At 39.0% G+C, this 15,554-nt stretch overlaps 2 protein-coding genes and 1 long non-coding RNA gene across 3 annotated transcripts in view; 1 reads left to right on the plus strand and 2 right to left on the minus strand.

The window, feature by feature from the left end:
* Positions 1-3,357, plus strand: part of LOC103515638 (multiple epidermal growth factor-like domains protein 10) — a 14,896-nt gene extending 11,539 nt beyond the window's left edge. Inside the window, exons 18-20 of the mRNA XM_026828262.1 lie at positions 452-573; positions 1,964-1,991; positions 2,900-3,357. Of these exons, the coding sequence (XP_026684063.1) occupies positions 452-573; positions 1,964-1,991; positions 2,900-3,273 (524 nt within the window). The 3' untranslated portion in view covers positions 3,274-3,357. The remainder of the gene's footprint in view (positions 1-451; positions 574-1,963; positions 1,992-2,899) is intronic.
* Positions 3,358-8,944: 5,587 nt separating this feature from the next.
* Positions 8,945-9,783, minus strand: LOC113470083. The gene is made up of 2 exons (XR_003393274.1): positions 9,212-9,783; positions 8,945-9,046 (listed from the first exon to the last, which is right to left on the minus strand). It is a non-coding gene; the product is annotated as an uncharacterized LOC113470083 (long non-coding RNA).
* Positions 9,784-11,614: 1,831 nt separating this feature from the next.
* On the minus strand, positions 11,615-15,207 carry LOC103515635 (programmed cell death 6-interacting protein; the record flags this gene model as incomplete). Its single annotated transcript, XM_008480569.2, is given in 4 exon segments — positions 11,615-12,721; positions 13,479-13,709; positions 14,488-14,659; positions 15,007-15,207. Coding segments are annotated over 4 exon segments (687 nt in total), but the record flags the coding sequence as incomplete, so codon positions are not given.
* Between the last annotated feature and the right edge of the window lie 347 nt (positions 15,208-15,554).

A 15,554-nucleotide genomic window follows, 5' to 3' on the forward strand; every position in this document is an offset into this window, starting at 1 on the left:
ATATCCATTTTTTTTTTTTTTTTGACAGCTAAACAGTCATATCTGTTTTGCTCAACTTTTACACCCGATGGGTTTTAAAGACACTCCTTGTCTGGCTAGGGGACGTTAGACAAAGTTTTTACTAGTGTCTGGCTGTCGTACCATACACAGGGAAGAGAACAGCTAACACTGTACAACCTAGCTATGTAGGTGAAAGAACTCAAAGGATTCTCTCTGCTTTGCAAGAACAAGCACAAATCCTCACGATGCTTGACTGCGGTTCAGGACGAGCCAATTAAACATGGCTAGAGACCATCACCCTAATGTATGTCACAAAAAAAAAGATATCCTTTCTTTATTCTACCATCATTATTCGGCTACAGCCGCTACAACAACAACAACAACAACAACAACAACAACAAAGACACTCCCATCTGCCCACTATGTATTCCTAACCGTCCGAGTATTTGAGAACAACAACATATTCTATTCTATTCTCACCTTCCAGGTAGCAATTACTCGGTGTCCCTACGCAAGAATCGGGAAGCTGATCGACATAATCCGAACCTCTACAACAGTATCGAAGATTTTAAGGAACGTGCATTACCGTCCAAGCTAACTATAGACTGGTTTCAAAGGGCTTCTTTTATTCTAGTAGGTATTTTTCATTGAATAAATACTTTTAACATGACATAATTTTGTCATGTTAAAGAGAATCACCCTTCCTTATGTCCTATTTAAAAATACAAGAGTTAAAATTAAATTGATCGATCTGAAAATAGATTTGGATTCTGTCCAAACAGAAAATAGATTTGATTGATTCTATTGCCAATACCTACCTATGTATTTTTTATTAGGCACTTACACCAATACAACACATTGTTAGTCTACCAACTAGGTATTGTAGGTACACAGTGTACAGATCTCCTGGAACCTATCTCCGTATCTGGGGTTGGGTTGGTACTTAAATGATAATTACATTTGTTTTATTACCTATGGTCAGTAGGTATATTGAATTACTGACTCATTCACTCATTTGATGCGAATGCAATAGTGATAATTAATTTGATTGTGAGACCAAGGGAAATAAAAAACAATGTATAGTTCAAAATAGGGGAGGAGGTGTTAATATGGACACTGCTGTCCGTCTAGTCATTCAGAGAGGAAACGCTGGGGGTTTTTAACGGTCCTTAGGATTTTAACCTATGGTCAGAGACTCCTAGGGTTTGTACCAGAAGGGAGAAACCGTAATGTGATATTGGTAACGTAATGTGATCTTCCCCCCAACTTTCAACACATTTTTAGCGTTCAACTATTTATACTTACCTTAGGATTTTTGTTCGTTACTTTAATAACAGGGTTTAAATTACCGACAGGTGTCCATATTTTCAACCTTTCCCCTACTCGACCTATCTCGGGGTAGGTATGATAATAGGAACTTACGTCTTTCTTGTCCCGAGTTATTATCTCTTGCGAATTGCCCTTCGATAAGTAATAATTTTCCCCGTATTGATCATATTGTGACGTAGATGGAACTTACCTACATGTTCACCTGTTTTTTACCTATACATATAAGTACCTACTTACCTGTTCTTACTAAGACCATCTGATGTAATCTTCACATAGTGCAATAGTCCTAAACTAAAATGGACGCGGCACATAAGGGATCAGGAAGATACCGCCTTAACATAATAATAATCTTCACTGGTCGAACGAAGTAAGTAAGTAAATTTTGATTCGACGATTTTACTTTCATTATTACTCTTAAAAAAGGTTTGATAGAGGGAACTGTAACTGCCAAAGTCTATCGTTCCGAAAGAAAAGAGAGAAGAAAGACAGGATACATATTTTTTTCAAGAGGTTTGATAGATCGATCTGTAACTGCCGAAGTCGTTCCGAAAGCGATGAGAGAAGGAAGACACTAGAGGAGAAAGCCAGCCATTCCGAAAATGAACTTTATCTCTCTAGGATAAAGTCTTTTAAGGAACATCTGTACGATGAAATACCAGGTAAGTCCATTCAATTTTTCCCCCTTTCATTAAGAGGTTTGATAGAGGGAACTGAAACTCCTAAGGTCTTATCGAAGAGAAAACGAGGACAGGATTGAAAGCCAGCCGTTCCGAGAACGAACCTTGTCTGTTCAAGATTCAGCCCTGGGCGGTAATCGATATTAAATTGGGCAAAGGTGGTTTGGGGGTTTGGGCAAAGGGGGTGAAAGAAGAGGTATCTTTTCGGAAACTTGAACAATTTTCATGGTGGTAACGGTAGGAACTGGAATATTGCCTGGCATTGTACCATTTCCTAGCATTACCACCTGAAAATTACGAAAGGAAAACACCACTCATTTTTCCTCTTTTAAAGCTCATTTCCCCTCCTTTTTACTTTCCCTACAGATCCGACGCATTTCGAGAACCCGGCCTATTCGTTCAGCCCGTCCCCTGGTTACGCACCGGACGGCGCTTGTGCACTCCCAGGATCCTATCCCAACAATATGATCAACAACTTCAATCAGCCCAGAACCAAGCTGAACAATTTGGAGCGAGAACGAAGTTTGGACTGCGACAGCGATAGTTATCGGAGTGAGTAGAATATCCATTTTTTTTTTTTTTTTTTTTTTTTTTACACGATTGATCGCGAATAATATTTAGAATAAATAAATAGCACCATACGTCCGTACACTTCGATGTCTACAACTCAACTAACTAACCCAACCTAACCTAAACCATCCTAACCTAACCCAACCTAACAAAAGCTAACCTAATCCAACCCAACCTAACCTAACCTAACCTAACCCAACCTAACCTAACCTTTTTTTTCTCGAGCCGCCCACTAGAAACATGTTTGTTTTTTTTTTTTTTTTTTTTTTTTTTTTTTTTCCCCTTTTTTCCCAAAAAAATTTTTAAAAAAAAAAAATAACCACAACCCACCTTGCCAGAAGATTCGTACGATCATCTCGACCATCGTCGGCCCGCCACTAGTCTCAAACCACACTACCATCGGACCGCCAACGGCGGCGTCAAAGGCAGCCAGGAACTATTAGCAGCGCACATTGACACAGATTTCGGCGGCGCTTCGATCCCTAATGGGAATTCCCCACCAGCCGTACCCGCCGGGAATCCAGCTAGACTAGCGGGGCCGGGAGCGTACGAGAATTCCACGACTCCGGGTGGGAATTCAGCTAGCTCGACGCAGGATTTCGGTAGAAATTCAACTAGCTCAGCGGATTTCGGACGAATGAAAGCGGAGCTGGAAAGTTTGGGTGATAGAAGAGGAAGTACAGGTAACGAGCTATAAGTTGACCCCTGGATTTCCCCTCCGACGCATAAATAATGCGCGGCTCATGGCTTACATAACAAACATCAGGTACAAAAATCTAACGTGAGAACTTCTCACCAGTCACATTAACAAACAAATTACGGCAAATATTTTCTATATTTTTCCTCTAATAGTCTATATTTTTCCTCTTACGCCTATTATAATACTGCTCGATTTAGACTACCAAGTCCACTATACTGCCTATACTGCTCCAATGCTCCATTGAGACTACTCAGTTCACTTACCCCAGCTGTGAAGTGAATTCCAGAAGAATTCTTTCCCATGCTCAAATTCTCAAGCAAATGTGTAAAGACTAAAGAGTTCTATACATTGGTCAGGATTTGAACCAACAATCTCCCACTTACAAGGCAAACGGCAAACTATTACCGAAGCCGGTATGTTCAATTTTTCTCATTAGGCCGTTTGTTTATCAAGCAATAATGAGCTTTTATCGACCATCACGATCATCATTGTGGTCGTTTATCGACCATCACGATCATAATGATGGCCGTTTATCGACATAACGATCATCATTATGGCCTTTTATTAACCATCACGATCATCATGAAAATTAGATCACAATTCAATATCGGTTTGGATTTCGGCAAAATCCTCTCTTATTGCACATCTAGAACATGTTAGGAATATTTCTACCACATTTCAGCTTTCAAGGTGTTAGGGTTCTGGAGATGAAGTAATCAGTGTGTGGATTTATCCCACTTTTATACAACTAATAGTAAAGATTTTCAACTTGTCCTTATTTATTTCCCCTATGCTCATTTTCAGATCACAATTCAAAGAGCGCTGGACTCGAACCCCGTCCTCTCAATTGACAGAAACTTTCCGTGTCAATTTGGCCAAGTACAGGGAGATTATCAATAATGCCATCAGGGCTGATAAGGTAAAATAAAATATACCCTGATTATGCTGCCAGCATAGAATAGGTAAAATAGATTACCGATACCATGTTTATACTGTCAGCATAGGCATAGAATACCAGTAATGGGAAAATATTGCAATACAGTAGCGAGGCTATACTAGGAATGGGAATGGGTATTGCAATCGGTCCAAATTTTCAAAATCGGGAAATGGGTGGAAATATCCGTGTTGCGTACACCTCCTTTTTCCTCACCCTATACCTCCCTCCTATTGCCCGCTACAACGAGAATCGACGGAGCACGCCGAACCAACTTTAGTTATAATCCGACCACCGACTAAGTAAGACCCCCCAGTATCTCTATTTCACACTTATATGTAGCTCTTTACCTGTAACAGTTCAGATTTGATGAGTAAATTTGAGCCCCCGCCTTCCACTGGGGAAGTAAGAGGGAGAGAGGCAGGTCCTTATTAGCAAGTGAGAGGGGGTATTGTGCTAGTGTAAAAAAAATAATAATAATAATAAAAAACAAAGGAATTTTAATTGTGTTAAGCATACCTAAATGCTTGTCACAAATGCCGGTCCCTGCTTGATCCACTACGCTAAATTTTATGACTTGACTTGGACTCGAACCACCAACCTCCAGATCCGAAGTTCACCGCGCTAACCACTGCACCACTGAGGTATTATTTAGAGGGACATACTACGGGATGGACATGCTATGACACAGACCTATAATCCGTACGCTACACTCTCTGGCCCTGGGGCTCAGAACTATCCGCAGAACTCGATGCCCGCCCAACAAAACCCAGGTTAGTTTATTATTATTTAGAGGGACATACTACGGGATGGACATGCTATGTCACAGACCTATAATCCGTACGCTACACTCAATATCGCCCCTTCCGAAGCTCATTTCCTCTCTTTTAAAGGAAAATCCAGGCATTAGTTGAACCACTAGGTGACGTGGTAGCGCCTGTACTTTTCATTTAAAAAATAATAATCTCACCCTGATTCTTTCCCGTTCTCTGTTCTCAGCGTACCCCATGCAAGGCTACATGACGTATCCAGGGCCTCAGGGGTACCAATACCCAGGCTATCCACCCGCCCCTCACCAGTAGTACTCTAGGGTCCTACATTTGGACCCCCCTCAGTGAAGTCCTGTGTTTGGATATAAGATCCTATATCTGGGCTTGTTACCCTAGGCTTCAGTTATCTAGGGTTCTACATTTGGGCCGGGCCGTTACCTTGGGCTTCAGCGCCATACATCTGTAAATTTGTAGTTATTTAGAGTCCTACATTTGGACCGTTACCCTGGGCTTCAGGGCCAATATTTGGGCGATACATTTGTAGTTATCTAGGGTCGTACATTTGGGCTCCCCATATTGGCCTAATAGGTATGTGAAAGGTTGCCTCTTGTAGAGAATGTTTCAAGCAGTACCTCAGTCTTGTAAACTTTTTACCTAATTCCCTTTATGGATGAGCTATATTAATTTTTATTGAAGAGGTTTGATAGAGAGAACTGTAAGTCTTATCGTCCCGAAATTGAAGGGAAGACAGGATACGAGAAAATCTGCCGTTCCGAGAACGAACCTTATCTGTTTCGGATAAAGTTTGCACGGGCAGGAATCGAACCCGTGACCTTGCACTTATAGAGAGCACATATAAGGTGGCCTCTGAACTCAGAATGCGCAGTGAGCCAGTTTTAAATAAGGCGGCATGACATTTTTAATGTGACTGGTGAGAAGTTCATTAGGGAAGCTTTTGACTTTGCCTTTGAACTATGTGTTACTGGTTTAGTGCTTTCGTAACTTATTTTTGTACCATACAATACCTACACGAATATTTTTGTGAGAAATGGGCTTTAAGTAGTTAGAATAAAATAATTTAATTTATAGTACCTATATCTAGATTCTAGAATAAATTAATAATTTAATCTAAATGTATCCAGAATAAGTTAATAATTTAATCTATTTTTTTCTATACAATTTATCAAATGTCCCATGTGTAATTGTGTAGCTTTATTTAATGGAGCAAACATTTTTACTGGTTATTTTAGAGCCGTGTTTTTGTACTCGTAAAAACCAACATTTATTTTTATGGGTTTACTAGACAGAGTAAATTATTTATTTTTAGGGGTTCTATGAACATATTGCTGCAGGCTGCCTGCCGCTTGCCAGACAGTCTTCTATCCTAAATACATTGTGCGCTTGCGAAAGCTCTAAATTTTGAGGTCCCATTTTAAAATGCCTATGTATCAATGCATCTATGCATTACCGTTTTGAAATGCCTATGTATCTATACATTATAATTTATTAACCTGTATTAATTTACCAATGTTACGATCGGCTAATACAAATTTATATTTTATATTTTAAATTAAAAAAAAGTGTTCAGTTTATTTAAAAAAATATTAAACTAGCGAAATCCCTTCACACAGGGGAGTATCGAACCTGTAACTTTTCATCTGTAAGTTCAATAGTGTTGAAAGTTGCACCATTCGGTTCGGCGTTAAAAATCACATAGGATTGACTATTCACATGCTTATTTGTCAATAGTCCTGTTACCTACATTAAAACGAGTGAACCAGTGCTCACAAAGGCGAATCGCTGAGTCTAAAGCAACGCCTGTTATTTAAAAATTCAATGCAACAAGCAGTACTAAAAAAAGGTAAGTTCTGAATTAATTCTGTGACCACATTTTAGGAACCGCTTCAGAACATAAGGGGCGTAAACCTCAAGATTTAAACATGTCAAAATATCGACTGAGCTGAAATAGACCGCAAAATTTGGGCTTTGTCAAGCTCCCAGAGCATTTCTAATAGGCAATTAGGAAACGAAAGAGGTCTCTTTTTTAGGGAAAAAGAGGCCTCCTTTATATCATAATCGCCTATTAGAGTGGCAAGGAAGGCAAGATATCGTGTTTCCAAGAGCATAACTAATAGGCAATTAGGAAACGAAAGAGGTTTCTTTTTCTAAACATATTACTGGAATAAAGAAAATGAGACCTCCTTCATTCCCTAATCGCCTATTAGAATGGCCTGGGATGGCAAGATTTCGTGCTTCCAAGAGCATTACTAATAGGCAATTAGGAAACGAAAGAGGTTTCTTTTTCTAAACATATTACTGGAAGTCATAGGCAAAGTTCATGGAAAAAAAAGACCTCCTTTATTTCCTACTTGCCTATTAGAAATGCTCTGGACAGCTTGTGATCTGTCTTCCCGGACCATTCTAATAGGGGATCAGGAAATAAAAGAGGTCCCATATTACATGTAGGGAAAAAGGGACCTCTTTCGTTTCATCGTTTCCTAATTGCCTATTAGTAATGCTCTTGGAAACACGTCAACTTGCCATCACAGGCCATTCTAATAGGAGATTAGGGAATGAAGGAGGTCTCATTTTCTTTATTCCAGTAATATGTTTAGAAAAAGAGACCTCTTTCGTTTCCTAATTGCCTATTAGTAATGCTCTTGGAAACACGAAATCTTGCCTTCCCTTGCCCTTCTAATAGGCGATTATGATATAAAGGAGGCCTCTTTTCCCCTAATATGGAAAAAGAAAAAGAGACCTCTTTCGTTTCCTAATTGCCTATTAGTAATGCTCTTGGAAACACATAATCTCGCCATCCCAGGCCATTCTAATAGGCGATTAGGGAATGAAGGAGGTCTCATTTTCTTTATTCCAGTAATATGTTTAGAAAAAGAAACCTCTTTCGTTTCCTAATTGCCTATTAGTAATGCTCTTGGAAGCACGAAATCTTGCCATCCCAGGCCATTCTAATAGGCGATTAGGGAATGAAGGAGGTCTCATTTTCTTTATTCCAGTAATATGTTTAGAAAAAGAAACCTCTTTCGTTTCCTAATTGCCTATTAGTTATGCTCTTGGAAACACGATATCTTGCCTTCCTTGCCACTCTAATAGGCGATTATGATATAAAGGAGGCCTCTTTTTCCCTAAAAAAGAGACCTCTTTCGTTTCCTAATTGCCTATTAGAAATGCTCTGGGAGCTTGACAAAGCCCAAATTTTGCGGTCTATTTCAGCTCAGTCGATATTTTGACATGTTTAAATCTTGAGGTTTACGCCCCTTATGTTCTGAAGCGGTTCCTAAAATGTGGTCACAGAATTAATTCAGAACTTACCTTTTTTTAGTACTGCTTGTTGCATTGAATTTTTAAATAACAGGCGTTGCTTTAGACTCAGCGATTCGCCTTTGTGAGCACTGGTTCACTCGTTTTAATGTAGGTAACAGGACTATTGACAAATAAGCATGTGAATAGTCAATCCTATGTGATTTTTAACGCCGAACCGAATGGTGCAACTTTCAACACTATTGAACTTACAGATGAAAAGTTACAGGTTCGATACTCCCCTGTGTGAAGGGATTTCGCTAGTTTAATATTTTTTTAAATAAACTGAACACTTTTTTTTAATTTAAAATATAAAATATAAATTTGTATTAGCCGATCGTAACATTGGTAAATTAATACAGGTTAATAAATTATAATGTATAGATACATAGGCATTTCAAAACGGTAATGCATAGATGCATTGATACATAGGCATGGTCTATAGTTATTCACATCCGCGGAATTACCTTGTTTAAACAAGGGAACAATTGTAGATCCCTTCAACACATCTGGAAAAACACCTTTTTCTAGACTAAGATTTATAATGTATGCAAGTGGTTTAATTATGTTTTGTGCTATGTGTTTATTTGATAGGTAACACTACTTATTGTAATAAGAATTTTTACTTTTTTATTTGATTTTTCTCTTATGTTTAATTACAATTGTTAAAAAAAAAATACCTAAGTAGACAGTGAGTAGGTAAAATTAACCTAGGAGTATTTTTGTAGTTTTTCCACTTAAACTACACCTTTTTGATAGGTAACACTACTTATTGTAATAAGAATTTTTACTTTTTTATTTGATTTTTCTCTTATGTTTAATTACACTTGTTAAAAAAAAAATACCTAAGTAGACAGTGAGTAGGTAAAATTAACCTAGGAGTATTTTTGTAGTTTTTCCACTTAAACTACACCTAGGTAGATTGTTTTCATGTATAGAAAAAAAAGGGGAATTGTTTATTGATGAATAGGTACATCTAGAACAAAAAGAATTTATACATTCATTGCTTATCCTGTTAGAATAAGTTTTATTTGATTAAGGGTAAAGGATTAGCTTTTTGTTTGGTATGTATAATATGATAAGTTTTTTTTTTTCTTTATCAGTGGTGTAGTGAAATTTAAGTTTTAGGAGGAGTATTGGTTTTTTCTTGATCAGTGGTGTAGCGTGATTAAGATTTAGGGGGAGTGTTGGGTTAAATCAAAATCCCGCTTTTAAAAAATAATAATTATTAGTAACGATTTTCACCACTGTGGTGGCAGCACCTCCTGAGGGTTTTTTGTTTTGATTTGGAATGTTTTGAAAAAAAAAAAAAAAATAATAATAATAATAAATAATAACAATACCCCCCGCTAAAAAATTTTGTATGTGCCTTTTAAAACGTAAAATAAAGTTGTATCATTAAGAGTTCAAAGTTAAACAATAAAAAGCTCTTTTTCATTGACAAATCGCAACAGGTTATGGGCCCAGTCACCCTTGACTGTGCAGTTGTATTTTTCGCCGAAATGATGAAAAAAGGGAGAAAGGCCCTAAGAAAAATGAGATAACAGGACCCTGGGAAAGGTTTTTAAAACGGCGAGATGGTTAGGTGGACAGGACCCCTTAGTATTAGGAAAAAAGACCTCCCTTATTTCCTAATTACCTACTACTACTACTACTACTACTCGACTACGTGTTAAAAGAGAGAGTTTTAAGACGAATTTGGTGAATGGAAACCGAAATAGGGGAGTGAAGTCATAGACGAATGAGGGGAAGTCATAGGCAAAGTTCATGAAAAAAAAAGACCTCCCTTATTTCCTAATTACCTACTACTACTACTACTACTACTATTCGACTACGTGTTAAAAGGGAGAGTTTTTAGACGAATGTGGTGAATGGAAACCGAAATAGGGGAGGGAAGTCATAGACGAATGAGGGGAAGTCATAGGCAAAGTTCATGGAAAAAAAAGACCTCCTTTATTTCCTACTTGCCTATTAGAAATGCTCTGGGCAGCTTGTGATCTGTCTTCCCGGACCATTCTAATAGGGGATCAGGGAATAAAAGAGGTCCCATATTACATGTAGGGAAAAAGAGACCTCTTTCGTTTCCTAATTGCCTATTAGTAATGCTCTTGGAAACACGTCATCTTGCCATCCCAGGCCATTCTAATAGGCGATTAGGGAATGAAGGAGGTCTCATTTTCTTTATTCCAGTACTATGTTTAGAAAAAGAAACCTCTATCGTTTCCTAATTGCCTATTAGTAATGCTCTTGGAAACACGTCATCTTGCCATCACAGGCCATTCTAATAGGCGATTAGGGAATGAAGGAGGTCTCATTTTCTTTATTCCAGTAATATGTTTAGAAAAAGAAACCTCTTTCGTTTCCTAATTGCCTATTAGTAATGCTCTTGGAAACACGAAATCTTGCCTTTCTTGCCATTCTAATAGGCGATTAGGGAATGAAGGAGGTCTCATTTTCTTTATTCCAGTAATATGTTTAGAAAAAGAAACCTCTTTCGTTTCCTAATTGCCTATTAGTAATGCTCTAGGAAACACGAAATCTTGCCTTCCTTGCCATTCTAATAGGCGATTATGATATAAAGGAGGCCTCTTTTTCCCTAAAAAAGAGACCTCTTTCGTTTCCTAATTGCCTATTAGAAATGCTCTGGGAGCTTGACAAAGCCCAAATTTTGCGGTCTATTCCAGCGCAGTCGATATTATGACATGCTTAAATCTTGGGGTTTACGCCCCTTATGTTCTGAAGCGGTTCCTAAAATGTGGTCACAGAATTAATTTCAGAACTTACCTTTTTTTTAGTACTGCTTGTTGCATTGAATTTTTAAATAACAGGCGTTGCTTTAGACTCGGTGATTCGCCTTTGTGAGCATTTCTCTTATTCTTTCTACCATGGTGAGCACTGGTTCACTCGTTTTAATGTAGGTAACAGGACTATTGACAAATAAGCATGTAAATAGTCAATCCTATGTGATTTTTAACGCCGAACCGAATGGTGCAACTTTCAACACTATTGGACTTACAGATGAAAAGTTACAGGTTCGATACTCCCCTGTGTGAAGGGATTTCACAAGTTTAATATTTTTTAAATAATCCGAACACTTTTTTAATTTAAAATATAAATTTGTATTAGCCGATCGTAACATAGGTAAATTAATACAGGTTAATAAATTATAATGTATAGATACATAGGCATTTCAAAACGGTAATGCATAGATGCATTGATACGTAGGCATTTTAAAATGGGACCTCAAAATTTAGAGCTTTCGCAAGCGCATAATGTATTTAGGATAGAAGACTGTCTGGCAAGCGGCAGGCAGCCTGCAGCAATATGTTCATAGAACCCCTAAAAATAAATAATAATTTACTCTGTCTAACTCTGTCTAGTAAACCCATAAAAATAAATGTTGGTTTTTACGAGTACAAAAGCACGGCTCTAAAATATCCAGTAAAAATGTTTGTTCCATTAAATAAAACTACACAATTACACATGGGACAATGGGACATTTGATAAATTGTATAGAAAAAATAGATTAAATTATTAACTTATTCTGGATACATTTAGATTAAATTATTAATTTATTCTAGAATCTACATAGATACATTGTATACTGTAAATTAAAAAAATAGATTAAATTATTAACTTATTCTGGATACATTTAGATTAAATTATTAATTTATTCTAGAATCTACATAGATAGCTACATTGTATACTATAAATTAAATTATTTTATTCTAAATAAAGCCCATTTCTCACAAAAATATTCGTGTAAGGTATTGTATGGTACAAAAATAAGTTACGAAAGCACTAAACCAGTAAAGCAGTAACACATAGTTCAAAGGCAAAGTCAAAAGCTTCCCTAACAAATTTGCTGCTCTCTATAAGTGCAAGGTCACGGGTTCGATTCCTGCCCGTGCAAACTTTATCCGAAACAGATAAGGTTCGTTCTCGGAACGGCAGGTTTTCTCCTATCCTGTCTTCCCTTCAATTTCGGGACGATAAGACTTACAGTTCCCTCTATCAAACCTCTTCAATAAAAATTAATATAGCTCATCCATAAAGGGAAATTAGGTAAAAAGTTTACAAGACTGAGGTACTGCTTGAAACATTCTCTACAAGAGGCAACCTTTCACATACATATTAGGCCAATATGGGGAGCCCAAAAGTACGACCCTAGACAACTACAGATGTATCGCCCAAATATTGGCCCTGAAGCCCAAGGTAACGGCCCGGCCCAAATGTAGAACCCTAGATAACTGAAGCTTAGGGTAACAAGCCCAGATATAGGATCTTATATCCAAACACAGGACTTCACTGAGGGGGTCCAATTGTAGGACCCTAGAGTACTACTGGTGAGGGGCGGGTGGATAGCCTGGGTATTGGTACCCTTGAGGCCCTGGATACGTCATGTAGCCTTGCATGGGATACGCTGAGAACAGAGAACGGGAAAGAACCAGGGTGAGATTATTATTTCTTAAATGAAAAGTACAGGCGCTACCACGTCACCTAGTGGCTAGTGGTTCAACTAATGCCCGGATTTTCCTTTAAAAGAGAGGAAATGAGCTTCGGAAGCGGCGATATTGTGAATAACTCAACTAAACTTCAAGAAAGCCAGTCTAGATTGGAGGGTAGTACGTCTGCATTGTAAGCGCTGGGTGGCGGGTTCGATTCCCACCAGGGGTGGATTTTATCCTCAATCGATAATGTTCGTTCTCGGAACGGCTGGCTTTCTCCTATTCTGTCTTCCTTCTCTCTTCGCTTTCGGTACGATAAGATCTTAGCAGTTACAGTTCCCTCTCTCAAACCTCTTAAAAAAAGTTTGTATTGATTTTTTTTTTTTTTTGATACGGGATCCCAGGTTTTTTTTTCCGATGAGTTCACACGCTACCTCTAAATAATAATAAACTAACCTGGGTTTTGTTGGGCGGGCATCGAGTTCTGCGGATAGTTCTGAGCCCCAGGGCCAGAGAGTGTAGCGTACGGATTATAGGTCTGTGTCATAGCATGTCCATCCCGTAGTATGTCCCTCTAAATAATAATAAACTAACCTGGGTTTTGTTGGGCGGGCATCGAGTTCTGCGGATAGTTCTGAGCCCCAGGGCCAGAGAGTGTAGCGTACGGATTATAGGTCTGTGTCATAGCATGTCCATCCCGTAGTATGTCCCTCTAAATAATAATAAACTAACCTGGGTTTTGTTGGGCGGGCATCGGGTTCTGTGGATAGTTCTGAGCCCCAGGGCCGGGGAGTGTAGCGTACGGATTATAGGTTTGGGGCATAGGGGCAGGCACGTACATAGGATAGGGGGCCTGCGAGGGCATAGCGTAGGGCAGGGGCATACCCTGGGGCATGGTAGGGTAGGGGGTGTTGGGGGCAGGCTGCGGGGGCGGGGGACGAGCCGGGGCTTGTCGCTTGGCATCTGAAATCAACAAAAATAATAATCAAATCATGAATTCTTTGTGATAAAGCAGAGTGCTTTTTCACAACTTTTGTGGGTATCACAGTATTACTAAGTGCCTCCTTTACTAGATTAGATTAGATAATGAATTATCTGTGGTAAAGAAGAAAGCTTCTTCACAACTTTTGTGGGTATCACAGCATTACCAAGTGCCTTTATTACTATTAATATTCTCATTCATCATCAATCTTTTTACACTGGTAATGTCGCTATTGGTCGCTACTCGATTAAAGGAGTTATTCAACTGTCCTCATGAGGCTGAGTGCACCCCCTGTGGTATAGTTTAGTTAGAACATCAATTCAGAAAAGAAATGTATTTTATAGAACCGAAATACTTTACCCAAATAATCCAAATCACAGAAATCACTGTAGTCTGTTTTGAATGCAGCAGGAAAAAGAAGAGCAAACACACGCAAGGGATCAGTAAAGCCAGCTGTTCCGAGAACGAACATTATCCGTTCAGGATAAAATCCGCCCCGGGCGGGAATGGAAGTGTTTACAAGGCAGACGCGCTACTAACCAAGCCAACTAGGCTGACACTACTGCTGGAGTAAAGGGACTTTTCAGTCCTATTATTAATTGTGTCTCTTCTCGCCCATCTGATGAGAGGCATACCACATGCGTCTAATGTAGCAGTTGTTTCATAGCTACGAAATAAAAACGGCGGTGGAACACTCTCTTTTTTTTCCTTCTTCTTCTTTTTTTCAAGCTATAAACAAACAGGGTCCGTCTGCCTTACCTTCATGGTTGGAAGGCGCCGTGGGCAGACCCACAGGACCCCGACTCAAGTCCTGAGTCAAATCCTTCATTAGTTCTTCCTTCTCTGTCTTGCGAGCGAAACAGAAGTCGTTGATTTTGTTTTGGAATACGACCAACAACTCTGTCAGGTCGTTGTAGAACTTGCCTCCCTCCTGAAACAATCAAAGAAAAGAAAAAAAAATAATGGAAAAAAAATCTTCTTTGCCTTTTCCAGTGTACAGACGGGGTCGGCGTTTTTCGTCAGCCTCTAAATCAGCCCTAACTAGGGTGATTGCTTTGGGCTGACATTAATTGGTTTTGATAACAAAATTTTTACTAGTCGATGACCTCCGCACTCAACCTTTGTTTTTTCTTTAGTAAGGGAAAGTCAGGCTGGTATACTCCCTGTTTAAAGTCCCCCAGCCAGACATAAGCTGATCTACTCCCTGTTTAACGTCCCCCAGCCAGCAGTATTAACAGGGTATATTCTATTCTACCCAGCCACAGGTTTTGTCATTACCTGTAAATGTTTCTGCAAATCCATGAAGGCGTCATACCCAGCGGCCAAATCCTTGAGCATATCCTCACGCTGTACAGCAAGACAACCGCCCCCCATCTTCTCGGCGGTAAACTCCGAGTTTTTCTCCTGGATTTGAGAGAGCAAGGTTTCCTGCTTCGCAACGCTCCCTCGCACTTGCTCCTGCAGAGCTCCATATGTGTCCTGAGGGAAAATAAAGAGAGAGGGTTTTATTTCATGATTTATTTTTAATTTATTAATGGCCGGGGCCACAAGTGAGCGTATTTGGATTAACGTCGGATGAAGCAATCTGATTGGTTGATTTCCAAAAATCTCAGCCAATCAGATGGCTTAAACCAAGATTTTTTTTATTAAACTTACTTTGTGGCCCCCGGCCTAAGATAATTACTTAAGAGGTTTGATTGTTTCATAGAGGGAACTGTAACTGCTAAGGTCTTGAAAGCTAAGAGAGAGGGAAGACAGGATAGGAGAAAGCCAGTTATCACGAACCTTATTTGTTTGGGACAAAATCCGCCCCGGGTGGAAATAAG

This window comes from Diaphorina citri, unplaced genomic scaffold (genome assembly GCF_000475195.1).
Source record: "Diaphorina citri unplaced genomic scaffold, Diaci psyllid genome assembly version 1.1 scaffold1385, whole genome shotgun sequence".
In the NCBI taxonomy this organism is placed as follows: domain Eukaryota; kingdom Metazoa; phylum Arthropoda; class Insecta; order Hemiptera; family Psyllidae; genus Diaphorina; species Diaphorina citri.